This window comes from Crocodylus siamensis, chromosome 8, assembly GCF_052110815.1.
Source record: "Crocodylus siamensis isolate JL-2025a chromosome 8, ASM5211081v1, whole genome shotgun sequence".
In the NCBI taxonomy this organism is placed as follows: Eukaryota; Metazoa; Chordata; order Crocodylia; family Crocodylidae; genus Crocodylus; species Crocodylus siamensis.
The window spans coordinates 38,857,859-38,873,639 of NC_143402.1; the positions used below are offsets into that span (position 1 = coordinate 38,857,859).

General features: G+C 49.1%; 2 protein-coding genes across 2 annotated transcripts in view; both read left to right on the forward strand.

The window, feature by feature from the left end:
• Positions 1-37: 37 nt before the first annotated feature.
• TMEM35A (transmembrane protein 35A) lies at positions 38-4,598 on the forward strand. The gene is made up of 2 exons (XM_090061755.1): positions 38-301; positions 3,267-4,598. The coding sequence occupies exons 1-2, from the start codon at positions 182-184 to the stop codon at positions 3,651-3,653; spliced, it is 507 nt and encodes a 168-aa protein (XP_089917881.1). The 5' UTR covers positions 38-181; the 3' UTR covers positions 3,654-4,598.
• Positions 4,599-5,282: 684 nt separating this feature from the next.
• The window catches only part of CENPI (centromere protein I), a 40,615-nt gene continuing 30,116 nt past the window's right edge, over positions 5,283-15,781 (forward strand). Inside the window, exons 1-4 of the mRNA XM_090061539.1 lie at positions 5,283-5,343; positions 5,413-5,607; positions 5,998-6,135; positions 15,624-15,742. Of these exons, the coding sequence (XP_089917665.1) occupies positions 5,283-5,343; positions 5,413-5,607; positions 5,998-6,135; positions 15,624-15,742 (513 nt within the window). The remainder of the gene's footprint in view (positions 5,344-5,412; positions 5,608-5,997; positions 6,136-15,623; positions 15,743-15,781) is intronic.

The window sequence follows — 15,781 nt, forward strand, 5'->3', positions numbered from 1 at the left end:
TCGGGCATTAGGACCCAGGGGTTGCTGAGTGGAAGAGGCCAAATCTCTCTCTCTCTCTCCCTCTCTCTCTGTCATTCTCCCTGCTGCTGCAGCCTTACTCCTCATCTCCTTCAATGGTGACTGACCACCTCCTGTGCGGACAGAGTGCCGCAGAGAGAAGGCCTCATTACCGAGTGAATCGATGGCATCTCCCAGGACTATAACCATTGTCTCTCTCTCTGTGGCCCTGGGGCTCTTTTTTGTCTTCATGGGAACCATCAAATTGACCCCAAGGCTCAGTAAAGATGCCTACAATGAGATGGTGAGTACAGCAGCTGCAGCAATGAAGGGACACAGGCTCTCAGTGGGCTGCATTTCTCTTCCCAACCTTGCAGCAGAAACAGCCATGCAGGGAAGCATCTGCAGGGGTTCTGCAGGCAGCAGCTGCTCTGGAGGACAGGAGAAGGGAGGGGAGAGGGCAGCATGAAGCTAGCTCCCGGTGCTCCTTATTTGGTGGGCACAAAGAAACAGGCAAATCTCAGCTGCTGAGGTAAATCCTGCCAGTCCGTGGTCCGGATTCTATTAGAGCTCATTTCTAGAGTAGCCTGTGGTAAATAACAAGGGAGACAGTGGAAAAAGGACCATGCAACAGGGATGGGAGAGTGGCTGCCCCTCTGCAAAGGGGAGATGCTGCTCTCTGAACTGCAGGAGGTGAAAGGACCGACTGCCTGGCCTGGTACAGGGAGGAGTATTTCTGCTCCCCTGAATGGGCTTGGGCTGGGGGAGGAATGGGACTACTTGGAAAGCTAGATAGTGAGTCCTTAAAGGATCTGTACCTCAAGAAGGGGATAATGATATGGGATGTTCCTGCCACCCTGGGCTGCCCAAGGATTAATGAGCGACTGTAAAGCGCTTGGACCTTTGTAGGACAAGTTCTTCTTGTTATTCCCATTATCTTAGGGAGTGAGGTTGGCTGTCTTTGTGTGGCATGGGGAAGGGTCTGGAAGAGGAAAGCAGAGATAAAGGACTTTACCATCTGTCTTGTCAGTGAGTTCCCTTCCCTCTTCTGCCCAGGGCCAAAGCTGCTGCAGAATTCACCTGCCAGGAGCTACAGGCAGTCAGTGTAATTGTCCCCCATGTTTAACTTCATCTATCATGTCTCTATGTTCCAGTCACTCCCTCTCAGATGAAATGGCTAGAAGGGATTGCTAGGATTCTTATGATTCCTGAGAAACAATGGTGGAAGCTTCTAGCACATTCCATGCTCTCCCTTCTGTACACCTGCCCAGTGCCTTCCCCTAGCTCTCACATAACATTTGCATCTCCATGGCCTTGCCCGTACCCACACAACAATTGTCTTGAGAGAAAAGGTATGAAAAGATGGCTTGGTGACAGGAAGGAGAACACATCCAGGTGCCAGGGTTCTCAAGCTGGGATGATGTCCTTAAGTAACATTCAGGGGAAAAAAAGAGAGTTTAAACTCTAGCTGCAAAATCCTTGATTGTTATAAAAATGTTTGTTCTACTTCAGCGCCTTCCCTGTATTACAATAATTTAATTAGGTGCCAAAATATTCCTGGGTAGGAATTATCCCCATTTTACAAGACAGGAAGCTGAGGCTCTTAAGCACTAGACACCAAAAAGCTTGTAAGTAACATACTGTGGTAAATAATGTGCCAGTGGTTCACTAAGCCTTAACAGTATCACCATGCTGTACACTATGATGTTCTCTAGCTGTTTGGAGACAACATAGATCCTGATATGCTTGATAAATATAGACCCCTGCTCCCTAATCCTAACTAATGGAGAATCAATGTTAGCTATTTACAATGCTGAAATAGGCACTTCTCATTTCATCCAGTAAAGAATATGAACACTAATGTATTGTGGCATTCAAAATAGGAAGTGAGTAGCGCATACTACTAATAAGTTTAATTTTCAACCAATTTTTATTTCAACCAATTTCATTTTCAGCCAATATTTTAATGCTGCTTTGGGAAGAGGCTTCATTACCAAAGCTTTCATTTGAAACCTACATTAAACATCCTTACAATGTTGATTCAGAGCAGAAATACTAATATCTGTAAAGAACAGAAAGAATAAAAAAGAGTGGCATTTTTCTAGCTTTCAGGAAAATGTGAAACCTATCACCACTGCTCTTAGAAGGAAGTAGCAAACTTTGCAAAGGGGAAAGTTACTGCCTCCTTAACTGGATTTTATTGTCCTGTTTCTCAAATACCATTGAGAACATGTATATTAACAATTGGTTGAGTCACTGATTTGTACTAGCCATTTTGGTGAGCTCATATTAGATCTGAATGAACTGGATTATCTAATCTGAGGCTGCCATTTTCTTACCCCTCAGAAAGTGAAAGACAGTATGAGTCCAGTGTGGCAGGAATATATGTGGTTGCTGTTCTTGTGAAACTGAAAGTAGTTTTAGGTGTGATTAGTAATGCATGGATCTCATTGAACCTCAAAAAATGATTGAAATATACTCAAGAAGGAAATATCCCCAGTGTATCCAGGCCGGAATGGTCATGCTTGATTGCTTGTAGAGAGGAAGGGGAAATGGTTTTTAAATGCTTCTTTCCAAGAATGTTGATTCTGGCAACTCAATTGTTTTTAAGTCCAGCATAAGCCACAGAACAAGGATAAAAAAATACCATTTTTTTGAGACAATAAATCATAAAGGAGGGTATGGATGGAAGGATTTTGCTCCGGCAAATCTACCTTAACTATACTAAGTGTGCACTGTGTATGAAACTAAAATCCTGGGAGTTTCTGGGTTTGAGAATCATGAGGCATCTTTGTTTTGACTTTGCCCCTTAGCTCCCCAGGGACAAGGATGCATTATTTACGAGCTGCTCTTTAATTATAAAGGGCATGTCAAGTTTGAAGAGATATTTTTCTAACAACCCGGTTCTGGCAATATTCAGAGCTCAGTAATTCCTTTCCTTAGAATATGTGCCAAGTGTATTCTCTCAGCCAGCTCTGACCTTGATGAACAGTTGCTGCCTTTTGTTTCTTTTTCAAAGAATTGTTTCCCAGCTAGGAAAAAGGAGACTATGAAAAGGGATCTGGAGAACTGGAACATCATTCCAACAGGTCCCCTCCTGATGATGTTAAACATCTACCACATATATCATTCCAGGTCATACGCAGTTAGTGTATCAGTCTTAGTAAGATCCTTTGTGATCCTATGGGATGAAATGTCAGGTGTATTTTACCCTCCTACCTTTTACTGTCCCACATAAGCCATGCTATATTATTACTGTTTGATTCTAGAAACGAGCCTACAAAAGCTACGTCCGGGCTCTCCCCATGCTAAAGAAGATGGGAATCAGCTCTATCCTTCTCCGCAAGAGTATTGGTGCCCTGGAAGTGGCATGTGGCATTGTCATGACACTGGTGCCTGGTCGGCCCAAGGATGTGGCCAACTTCCTCCTGCTACTGCTTGTCCTGGCTGTGCTCTTTTTCCACCAGTTAGTAGGTGACCCACTCAAACGCTATGCCCATGCACTAGTCTTTGGGATCCTGCTGACTTGCCGCCTACTGATAGCCCGCCAGCCTGAAGAGCAGCCACCTGAGAAGAGGATCCTGTCAGTGAATGGTGATGAGCAGCCTGTTGTCCATGAGGCAGCTCCTGAGAAAGGCAAAGTGAAGGTGTCCTAGTAGAGTGCATTTGAGGAATATGCACTTGAGGACCCATGAGGCAGCTCTCCCCAAAAACACCCAGAAAGATTTTAGTTTTTTCCTATTATGTATTTGATTTTATTTGTTGTTTAAAAGATTCCTTTCGGGGATGAGACACCGGTTATGTCTACCCTACACTACAGCTATTTCTGGGACCACGCTGTAGATATACCCAGAGACAGTAAGTAGGCTAAATAAACACTAGCTTGGAGAACTGTCCTCTCTCTCTCATTCCCAAATACAGAGTTTTCTTTTAATTAGTTGAGGGGAGAAATGTATCATATTAAGTCTGTGTGTTATCTTCAAGGGAGGGACCCCTACTCTGAACTGCCTGTGACAGTCTTTCAGCAGACTGGTCTTGGAGGGGAAAAAGGGCTTGTCCACATTTTGTACAGGGTCTAAAACTGTGTGAATGAACTTGGGAGTAAAACTATTTTTCCCACTTGGCATGGTTGTATGCCTCCCCTCTCTCAGCAGAGAATAAGGATTCCTGTTGAGAAGGCATGGGTTAGCATTGTTCAAAGAATTGTTTGTGCCCAGTAATAAACCCTGGTGTTCCCAAGATGTGCCTGTTGCCCTCAAGCTGTGGTAACCTCCTCCTTCAAAAATAAAATCCCCTTTCTTCCAACCAGTTAGAGAGATTTGACAGAATCATCCACTGTTGTAATCACAGAACCTGAAGCTGTTCAGAAACCTTATTCCCCATTCCACCCTGGGCTGCAGTGAGCTAGGGGAGCAGACCTGTCTCAGGAGCCTGATTCTTTGTGTTATACTGAAGACACTATGAATGGCTACACAGGAGAGCATTTTATCTTTTAATTCTATTGTGTTTTTTGGTGCTTGTCCATGTTTCCCCTTTGGTTTTCTTAATGATTCACGAAAATAAACTTTTTGAAATTTGGAGGAAAATGTTGTGGCAGAGGCTAATTCTTTTCTTGACTCAAGGACACATCTGCTCTGCCCAGGACTCTCCCATACAGTTAGGATCGTGGGTAGGGAAGTTCAGTCCTCAAAAATATCAGGTAATGTCTGGTGGAGAATAAACCATCCAGCAGCATCACGGGACCCAGAGCCACTCGCTGCCAAGCCAAACGGGGCGTCAGCAGCGGAGCTTTCGTTGCACGGTCCCCGCGCGGGCAGTCAGGAAGGCAAAGTTGGCAGCACCTCCACCAAAAGGCAGACACGGAGCCCGCAACCCAGCGCCAGTTCGTACCCGTCCTCCAGCGGCACGGCTGGGTCTTTGACCTGCAGACGGGCTCCTCGCAGCCGCCCAATGACTCTTGCCCTGCCCTGAAGTTGCCCACGGCTCTGCCCGAGGGGGGGTCAGCGCAGGGCGAGGCGGGACCCCGGGGCCTACGGGGCGGGACTAGCGCGGGCCTCAGCGAAACAGGTTCAGCCTCCTGCCGACCTCCGCCCGCCAGCGGGAGCCCGCGGCCTGAGCCGGATGCGCTAGCTTCTCTCCCCTCCTCGGCGCCCAGATTAACCAACCTCCCCGCAGAACTGTGCAGCGCAGGGCCCAGACTCTGCCCTTAACGGCCCCAATGCACATGCGTAGAAGCGACCCGCGTTCCTCCGACTGTCCTCCCCGGTCCCGGGCAGAGATGGCGCATGCTCACAACCAACCGTGATACCGTAAGCCCTTCGTCACGGTCCCGACCAATCCCCGAGAGTGGGGTGCGCATGCGCGGGGCGTGGCGCGGAGGTTTGAACTGCCGGGCGGTTAGGAGCTGAGAAGTAGCTGGATCGGGCTGCCAGTCCCAGCGCCGCGGCTCCGGGCTGGCGGATGAGGGCGACTGCGCTCCGCCCGCCCCTGACGGGGTGCGGCGAGGGCAGAGCTCCCGTAGCGACGATGCCTCGGGCCAGGCCGCGGCCCCCGCACAGGCCCCGCCGGGCCCCGAGCAGCTGCTGCAGGCGCTGCGCTACCTGCAGGGAGGTGAGAGCGGCCGCCCCTCCCGCTCGCCCGCCGGCGGTCCGCTCCCTGTCGGCGGTTCCCAGGCCCGTTGGGCTGCGAAGGAGCGGCGGGCTCCACAGTGCCAGCGCCCGGCCCCTCTCCTCTGCTCCAGCCCGCTTCCCTGTGCTGCAGCTCGGGGCTGTGGCCTCCAGCACTGTCCTTTGCCGTCAGCCCCATAGCGTTGTTTATAGCTGTAGCTTAAAAATGTCCCTTCTCCCCTCTCACTGTGGCAAAGGTGTGGCCACAGCAGGAAAGCAGCTAACAAGAGCTGGGCACTGGCAGCACCTTTGAGAAACTGACCCCAGGGAAACCAGGTTGGTGACAGGCGACTCTGTGGGTGTGTTAATCCCTATGCATTTGTCGTCTTTCTAGTTCAAGACCACATCCCACTCAGAAGGAATCAGGTGCTGCAGAAGCACTTGGCTACCGTGGAGAGCGTTGCCCTGCAGAGTGGATTACCCCCAGATGAACTTGGTGAGCTGCTGAATGTGGCACTGAGTGGCAAACATGGTAAGACATTATATGCTGTTGTTGTGCCCTGTGAATGTGTCTCCCTTCCTCCTTGCTGTATGTGCCTCTGAGACAATTAGTGGCTGTTCCTAAAATTTTGTAGGTAGCAGGTGAAGGAGAATCACAATACAGGCACAGACACTCAGTTGGCATGTATGAGTAGGCAATACAATGTACTAAAGACATCATGCTTATTTAGCTTTGATGTTGGTGCAGGTCCTGAGAGTTGATCAGGCTTTGAGGATGGGATACACACACCAAGTTGTCATCTAAGCAGCAAGTCCAGCTGGTGTCTTGTCTTCATACTTTCTTTCCATACAGATATGGGCCTGTTTTCTGTTTGTGCTTCTGAGGTACTTTTCTTTTTCTTTTTCTTTTGTGTCCAACTTCACATAGGACTAGAGGTACATTGATATATTGGTCCATTATCAGATCAGTACCAATACAAAGAAAATTGGCTGCATCACAAATAGGCCTAATGTGGCCGATAAATAACAGTGCCTGCACACAGCTGCAGCGCAGCATGCAGGCAGTGAGGAGCACAGCCTGACAACTTGGAGAGCGACATACAGCTGGCAAGTCTGGTGTAGAGGAGGGGGGAGGGAATGGGCATGGGGGGCACAGATCAAGGACCTGTGTAATGAGGGAGGTAGCAGGGGCTGAGGCAGGCGCTGCCCAGCTGGGGCGGGGCATGAGACTGAGCTGCAGCTCATGCAGGGGGGGCAGCTCCCACCGCTGAGTGCACCCCTGGAGGTGGGGGACAACGCGTGCCCCTAGATCTGTTCAGGTTGGTTGGACTGCAGCTGCTCTTGGAGGGGGCTGGGTTCAGGGTGGGCAGCGATGCTACGGGGTGACTGTAGCCCCTTCCATAGACCCCTTCTAGCAGTGCCGCCCACCCTGAGAAGAGCCTGGCGCAGACCTGGCTCCAACCCACAGCTGCAGTCCGCCTGCCCCGCACAGATCCCAGGGCAAGTGCCCCTCCCCGATGCCCTTTTGGGGTGTACACAGTGGTGGGAGCCCCTCCTCCCCGCCCCCAGTGAGCTGCATCCATCCCGTGCCCTGCCCCACCCTGGCTGGTCAGTGCCTCCAATTGAATTGGTATTGGTCGATATGCCTCCTTAAGAATTAGCTGTTGGTATCGGACCCCAAAATCTCTATTGGTACACCCCTACTTAAGACGTTTCCCCATCTTCACTTTGTATGCAACTTGTGCTCAACTCATGATTGGTCTACATTCAGATATCTGTAACCATAATATTTTCATACATGGTAGCCTGTTTTGTTGATACAGCAGTCACCATGACTAAACTCAGAATCGTCATGCATCTCTCAGTTGTTCGGCTACAGCTGCATTGTCATAGTTTGGCTCTTAATGTAAATATCTAGACTCTTTAAAGTTCTTGGACAAGGGTGGGAAAAATACAGCCTGTGGCAGGCCTCTCAGACCTGCTTGGCTCAGGCTTGGGCAAACTGGGCCATGGCATATGCAGCGAGTCCCACAGCCTCCTAGCGCACAGCAGGACTGGGGTGGTGCAGCAGCTGGACTTGCTTCCCAGTAGTCTGCACAGTGGCAGCTCCTTCCAGGTGCTGCTACCGGCTTCTGCTTTCAGGCACCCTGGCCCATCTGCCCTGCACCCACCACCAGGAGTGCCAGACAGAGTGGGTGGGCAGGGTCTCTATGGAGACCAGCCCAGGACCCCCACAAGTAGGACATGCTCAGCTGGGCAGATGGGATGGAGATGCATGTGGATAGGGAGAGGCATTGGGGAGTGGCTTGGGTGGACAGGGCTGGGGCTGAGATTAAAATCATGGGGTGGAGCCAGGGTCTGGGCAGAGCCATGATCCACTCCCCACATCCCTGCAACAGGCAGTGGTTCCATGAACAGGGGCACATTGGGAGCAGAATATGGCTCTGCCCCAGGCCCCAGCCCTACACTGTCACTGCTCTGCATAGGTGGAGGGAGAAAATATTATTGGCAGGGGGCTGAGCGTGCCATATAGAGGGACTGAGTGAGGCACAGGCTGGAGTGAATGGGGCCCCAGGGTCGGGGTGGGTCGTCCATGGGTGCAGTGAGGCTCCTGCCACTGAATGCACCGCAGGGGAGGCATGGGGGCACATGCCCCCTGGATTTGAGCACAAGGTGGAGGCAGGTTTCCTGTGTGATACCATGTGCCTGCCATCCCCAGCCTGTGCCACATCCCCTACCTGCCTGACAGGGCACAGAGCATTGGTCACACCGTTCCTGCAGCAAAGGCAGAGAGGTGCAGAGCCCAGCCTGCAGTGGCAGCCCGCCTCCGCCCCACACACGAATCCAGGTGGCACATGTCCTGCCATACCTCTGATGCTTAAAGCGGTTCGTTTCTCTGGAGGCCACCAAAATCACAGACACACACTCATTAGATGGCACAAAAGGTGTATTTGCAAATAGGGTCAGAGCAGAGTCAAAAACTCAGATTACTCTGAACCCACCAAGGAATTTTGCAGGCTGTATTTATCTTTTTCCTCCTGGGCACGTGTGCAGAAACAGGAACTCTTACAGCTCACTTCCGTTTCATACAAGCATACATGTGGTTACATCACTACATACATCGCGTGTATATTATAATTAACTACTTAAGTATGCAGGGCGGAGAGGTAAATATGCATCAGCTAATTAAGCATGCTCAGAGACTACTATAGGTCACCAAGAGTTTAAACCCCCCGCCTTTCAAGGACACAGTCAGTTGAATTCCAGCTTCTGTAATCTGCATGAGAAAGGCTAGGGAGAAGCTGGGGGAGAGTCTGCGATTTAGTATAAGAAAAGCTGTGGCAAGGCTGGGCAAAGAAAAAAGTCCTTGGCAGTGTTTCTTTCTTATCAGGTGCAAGATGCAAGCTGTGCATTTCTAACAATACTCCATTTCTAACAATACTCCATTTCTAACACCTCCCCTAGGGTGCACGCGGTGGCAGGAGCCCTCTGCATCCCTGGGCAAGCTGCCTGGGGCTCCAGTAGTCCTACAACCTGCCCCAGGGCCCTGTTCACCCTGGCCCTGCCCCTGCCATACTCAGTCTCCTCCCCCCCCACCCCCCCGCAAGCATCCCTTCCCCTTCACAAACTTGCCTGCCATGTTGGGCAGTAATACACATGCCCAGCTGCAAGTGTTTTGAGTCTGTCCTCCCCACTACCTCCTCCCCAACCAGCTGCAGCCACCTGGAGCCCATACCTAGGCTACCCTATGGCCCTACCTGCTGCCCTGCCTTGGAAGGCGGTTAACCCTGACCTTCCACTGCTTATGCCACCCTGTAATCCCAATCCTGGCCCTGGTCCTACCCATCCCACTCCCAGACACAGCTCCCTGCCCTTCCATGGCCACATCCCCTCCACCCATCCAAATGTGCCCTACCTGTACAGGTTCTGGGTCAGTCTCCATGGAGACCTGGGGATCTCTTGAGTGGTCATAGTGCAGGGCCGGGGCCCAGGGCAGAGCTGCGACCCACTCCCTGCATGCTCCTGGCCATGGAACTGGCATGCAGGGAGTAGACCATGGCTCTGCCCTGAGCCTTAGTCCCACACTATCATGGGCCTGCAGTCCTGGTCCTGCTTCCTGCCCGCCCACCCACCTATGGCATCTTGTCTGCCTGGCTGAATGTGGGACACAGCCACTTAAGGAATTTTAGTGAGTTGTTGGGGTGGTGGGGAGGTAGGTGCTGCTGACCTAGCCCATGACAGTTCACCAAAACTCCTTAAATGATCCTCCAGCCCGAATAATTGCCCATCCCTATTTTTGAATATGAATTATTAGTTTTAACAAAGTAAATGGGGCTAGAAATATTTCAGATAAAAACTGCAACTAGAAGCTAAGTGAGTAATGTTTGTTAACAACACAGAAAAAGTAGCAAAAGGTCTTTTAAATTTTTAAAATCAACTGAACATGGCTGCTTTTTGTCTTTAACAGTCTTTGGCCTTCCTAACTGATTCCCTGCAAGTGTTAGCCAAGGAGGTATACTCCTCCTTGGTAGCTACACCTCTGCCTCCACAGCCTGTATGCCCCTTTTTTGCCCTAAAGCTTTCCTCAATTTCCCTGCTTAGCCAGGAGGGTTTCTTAGCCCCTTTGCCCCCTTTTCTACACAGTGGGATTGCCTCCTTCTGTGCCAGAAGGATTGTTTCCTTGGAGAACAGCCACCCTTCCTGGACATCCTGTAAGTGTCAGTGCAGACTTAATGGGTGCATCCAGACAAGCACACACGTGCTTCTTGCAGCATCTCAAACCAGTTTGAGATGCCACAGGAGGCACGCTGCGATGAAAAAATGTGTTCCCTGCACTGCATGTTTGCAGCATGGGCTCAAAATTTGATCCAGGTATGAAATAAACACCCTGGAAAAATGCGGCACAGAGTACAGTTCCCCACTGTGCCCTGAGGCAAGCTGGGGCTCAGGCCTTCAGAGACACTCTGGCATCAGACCATGGCTCAGGCCTCCAGAGACTCTGGCATCTGGCTTTATGGTGCCCTCTGCTGCTCTAGCATGCTGCATTCATGTGCAAGGCAAGCAGGAGTGGTGCAAGGCTGTGACTCAGGCACTGTCCCTGGTAAGTAGGGGGTGAGGGTGAGGGGGGTGGTCAGGGTGCGTGGGTCCTGTGCAGGGCTCACAGCCTGCAGGCCCCAGGTGCTGCCTGAAGCCACATGGCCCCACACCAGGCTGGGCCAGCCCTGCAACAGGCGGCACTGGCTCTGAGGAAGTTGGGACTACACTGCGCTGCTGGGGGCTCTGACAGCAGCAGGCCCTAAGCGCCCCACAGCCACTGCTGCTGTGGGGAGGGGCGCATGAGGACCATGCGGGGCATGTGCCCTGTGAGGGGATGTTATGGCCCTGTAAGGGGACCTGTGGGCTCTGTGAGGGAGACAGCCTGTGTGCTGTTCAGGGGGCAGGGGCTGGGGACCCATCCCTCCTGAGCAGTCTGCCCACAATCCACCCACATTCCCAAGCCACCCCCACAAATCCCTTACCCACAAATCCCCACATTCCTTACACCCACCCACAAACTCCCCCAATCCCTCCCCTCAATTGCTTTACATTTGTAAATATATCAATAAAGCATTGCCCAGCTGATCTCTCATATATAGTGTTCATTTTAATAGCGGAAGAACACTATTTTGTATATTTTAATGAGAGAATTTGTGTTTCTTATCAGAGTATTTGCAGTTGGTAACAGGGAACACCAGGATCTCTGCTGGTGACACAAGTGGCAAGACCCATGCAGAGGAGCCTGTCCAGGGTCAGTACTGGGGACCCAGCTGGAGGGCAGATGAGGTGGCTGACTTCTTGGCCATTTAAGGCCAAGAGTATATGCGTTGACAGTTCAAAGCGGGCCAGCACAAGGAGCACATCTGGGCAATAACTGTCCAGATGGCAGAGCAGGGGCGCAGCCTTGGAACTGCAGGTCCAAGGGGGCAGATGCTGTTTCAGGTGGCAGCAGGTCATAGCCAGGCAGCATCCCCCACTGCCAGACTGCTGCAGTGTAGGGGCCACTCCAGCTTAGGGCTGCTTCAGCAGTCTAGCTGGCACAAGGGGTAGTGTCCCCAGATACCAAAGTGGCTGGGCCTCAGAAGCTCCTGAGGGCAATTAGACCTGAGCTGCCACCACAGGGCAGGTTTTTATATTGCTGGAGCCAGCACAGGGCAGCTTTTTATACTGCTGGGGCCAGCACAGGTGTTGCCTCTGGACTCTAGCTCCCCCTGGCTGCTGCAGATCTGGGAGGAGCTGGGTGGGGTTATCTTGCCCCAAATGGCTGAACTTGCTCCTCACCAAAGTGTACTTCTGGGCACATGCGCTGAGGCAAAAATCCTGGGCTCAAATTTGTGCTGCTCCTATTTGAGCTCCTGTAAGCACGCAGGCCTGCATGTGTGGGTGCGCCCAATAGGTTTGTCTTTGAAATATTGGCTACTGTTTTGCATTTAAAAATCTGAAGAACTGATTCATCTGAAATAAATATCAGTTCATCAACTCAGTTTTGGACTTCAAATCATTGGTGTCTCTCTTAATTGCTGACATTAAGCTAGCGGTTACATAGTCTTTTTAAACCAGATCTTTATTTACCTGTTACCTGTAAAGCCTGAGTGTCAAAGATACGGGCTGTCGCCTACATCCAGCCCACAGAGCTATTGTCTAGCCTTCAGAGCTCTTGGAGGGGTTGGGAATTGGGGGCAAGGCAAGCAAGGATAGAGCCCCACTGCTGAATTTGTGGGTACAGAGCCCCTGGGGGCATGTTTCAGGGGCAGTGGGGCAAGTGATAGCTGACAGCAGCTCAGGATCCCATGCAGTTAACACTGCTGCTGCTCATCCCATTGATAGAAGTGGGTTTGGATCTGGCCTGTGAAGAGATCTACAATTTGGATCCAGCCATGGGTGCTAAGGGAGTTTGACACCCCTGCTATGAAGTATTGGAATAAAAACCATGAATTCATAGAGTGTAAAGTTGGAAGGGACCTCAGAAGATCATCAGGTACAGCCTTCTCTGCACCAAGCAGAAAGACAACTGGGGTCAGGTGACCCAGCAAGGTGATCGTCCAGCCTCCTCCTCTTGAAGGTTTCCAGGGTAGGTGATTGTACCACCTCTGAAGGGTGCTTATTCCATAGTCTTGACATCCTAGTTGTGAAACAGTTTTTCCTAATGTTGAGCCTGAAACGGTCGTCCAAGAGCTCGTGACCATTACTCCTAGTTTTCCCCAAGGGTGCACTGATAAACAGTTGTTCACTGAGCCTTTGATGTACATCTCTGATGTAGTGGTAAGCTGCTACCAAGTCCCCTCTCAGCCTTCTTTTTTTCAGGCTGAACAGTCCCAGATCCCCTCAGCCTTTCCTTGTATGGCTTGCTGCGCAAGTCTCTGATCACACAGTGGGTGGCCCTTCTCTGGTCTCTCTCAACCTTTACCATGTCCTTGTTAAAGTGTGGTGCCCAGAACTGGATGCAGTACTCCAGCTGCAGTATCACCAATACCAAGTAGAGCAGAAGAATCACTTATTTGGTTTCGCTGGAGCTGCATTGATTGATGCATGCCAGAGTATTGTTAGACCTGCTGGCTACAGCATTGCACTGCCAGATCATGTTCATATTGTGGTCTGTTATTACTCCCAGGTTCCTTTCATTCGTAGTGCTGGTCAGGTTGGCATTGCCAAGCCTGTAGGTGTGTTGGGGATTGTTCGTCCCCATGTGGAGGGAGCACTTTACGTTTTTCAACATTGAATTTCATCTGGTTCCAGTCTGCCCAACTTGCTAGCCTGTCTAGGTCCACCTGTATCTGCAGCCTATCTTCAAGCATGACCACACTTCCCCATAACTTGGTGTTGTCTACAAACTTGGGTAGACAAGTTGAGCTCTTCACCAATGATTTGGATGTGGGGGTGAAGATGTTGAATAGCACTGGAGGATACCACTGGCTACTTCCTGTAAAGATGACACAGATCCATCCATTAGAACTCTCTGGGTCCTACCCTGCAGCCAGCTTCCTACCCACCTGACTGTCTCGCAGTTAAGCCCACAGCCTTCCAATTTTCTCATGAGAACATTGTGGGATACAAGCTTTTGAAATCAAGGTATATAATGTGAACCTCCTCTCTCTTATCAAGGTGGCAAGTCACCTGATCATAAAAGGAGATGAGGTTGGTAAGACAAGACCTGCCAATGATGAAGCTATGCTGGCTGTTGCTCAGAATCCTACCTTCTGCAGGTTTATTGCACATTGATCCCAGGGAAAATCCTGGAAAAATTCATTAAGGAATCTAAGTTAGGCTAATTGGCCTATAATTACCTGGGTCCTCCTTCCTCCCCTTCTTGAAGATGGGGACAACATTGGCCCTCTTCCAGTCCTCGGGGACCTCCCTGAAGCACTGCGAATTTTGGAAGAAATTTGCTAGCAGCTCTATGATTATTTCAGCCAGCTCCTTCAGCACTCGGATGAAGTTCATCTGGTCCTGCTGACTTGCATACATGCAGTTTCTTTAATTGATCACACACCAGTTCTATGGCAATAGTAGGAAGGCAGTCATTTGAACCCAGCTCATTCTGTACCCTAGCTGGCATGATTTTTCCTGTGGCCCAATGAAAGACCGAAGCAAAGTAGTCATTCAGGAGTTCAGTTTTCTCCCGAGTACCAGTAACTAGCTGTCCTGAGTGGTTGAACAATGGCCCCACACTCCCATTTATTTTCCTCCTGTTCCTGATGTACCTAAAGGACTTCTTGTCCTTGATTCCTGTTGCCAATTCTAGTTCAGTCACCGCTTTAGCTTTTCTAATCTGATCCCTATAAGTGATGGCCATTACTATATAGTCCCTACCTTCCATTGTCTGTAAGTCTCTTCCTTCTTTCTTAAGAAAGAAGCTCTTAAGAAGCTTAAGCTCTTTCTTAAGAAAGAAGCATCTTTCTTAAGAATGAAGCTGTACAAATGTTATCTACTTTTCATTAACCAGTTTCTCTATGCTATGCAGGTACTCTGTTAGAATATACTCAACTGCATTTTATTTGAAGTTTTTAAAAGAATCACAGAAACAGCTCCATTGGTTTTATAGTCTGGAAAATTGTTTACAAAATCTAAATTTAACCATATTTAATTTGACGATTTTTTTTTAGTTGGCATATTTTTAAAGCAAGTGTGTTAGTGTTTTTTATATGCTAATGTTGAATAATATCTGTTAATCTTAAACCTACAAGCAAAGGCTTTGCAAGGTAATGGCTTGGACATTATAGAAACACGTTGTCAAACATGTAATATGTTATTATCTTGTACATTAAGTTGCTCATTCCTCTGTTGGATTTAGTCATCCAAAAATCTTGTTGCTTTTGCTTGTTACTAGCTAAAGACTTAAAACTGTTTCTGTACTTATATGCCAAGATGGTCTTAATTTATTTTTTCCCTAGACAAAGCCTATGAGGTCAAATTTGGCAGTGGATGTAATAGCTGACAATTAAATAGAGTGGAAGAGTAGCGATGGTAGTCTTTAGACCACTTGGTCATATAGCCTGAAATAGCTATAAGAATCTAATATACTGGTCAGATTTCAGATATTCTTCTTATCTCATACTGATTCTAAAGAAATTCATTTTTTTCCTCCAGTCCATAATTTCATAAAATCAAGCATCTAAGCAATACCTGTCAACAGGCTGGAGATATATTTTCTTCTTTAGTTGCACTGCTATAAATCCAAAGCAACTACATTTGAAGCCAAGGGAGTTAAATTGTTTAAAACTGATGCAAAAAGAACTGGGCACTAGTTCTTGGTGATTTAACCGGTCTTAAACCTTTGTTTAAATTTGGGGGCTTTTTTTCCTCCTTAATTTTCTTAGTAAAGATCAATCTTTTGTTTAGATTTTTCCTAGTGCGTATAATAGCTAGGAATACATATGTGCAATCTTTTCCAGGTAGAACTATGGTGATAGTTTGACCTGCAAGCATGGACCAAAGAACCTGGAACATACAGTTCTCTCTTACTTTCAACTGTCTGTTTTTCAGCTGATGCAGTGAACACTCGACTCTTGAAGTGCCTAATCCCAGCATCTGTAGTACCAGGAAGTTCCGTGGTTTCAGCTGTGTCCTGGCTGTGTGTGGGCAAGTGTTCGGGTAGCACCGAGGTAACTACAAATTCTTGTAGTAGTAATAATATTTTCTGA

Excerpts from the sequence above, each read along its gene's own strand:
- TMEM35A (XM_090061755.1), top strand. The coding sequence starts at position 182 with ATGGCATCTCCCAGGACTATAACCATTGTCTCTCTCTCTGTGGCCCTG. Across the intron at positions 302-3,266 it reads AAGATGCCTACAATGAGATG|AAACGAGCCTACAAAAGCTA; the intron begins GTGAGTACAGCA and ends GTTTGATTCTAG.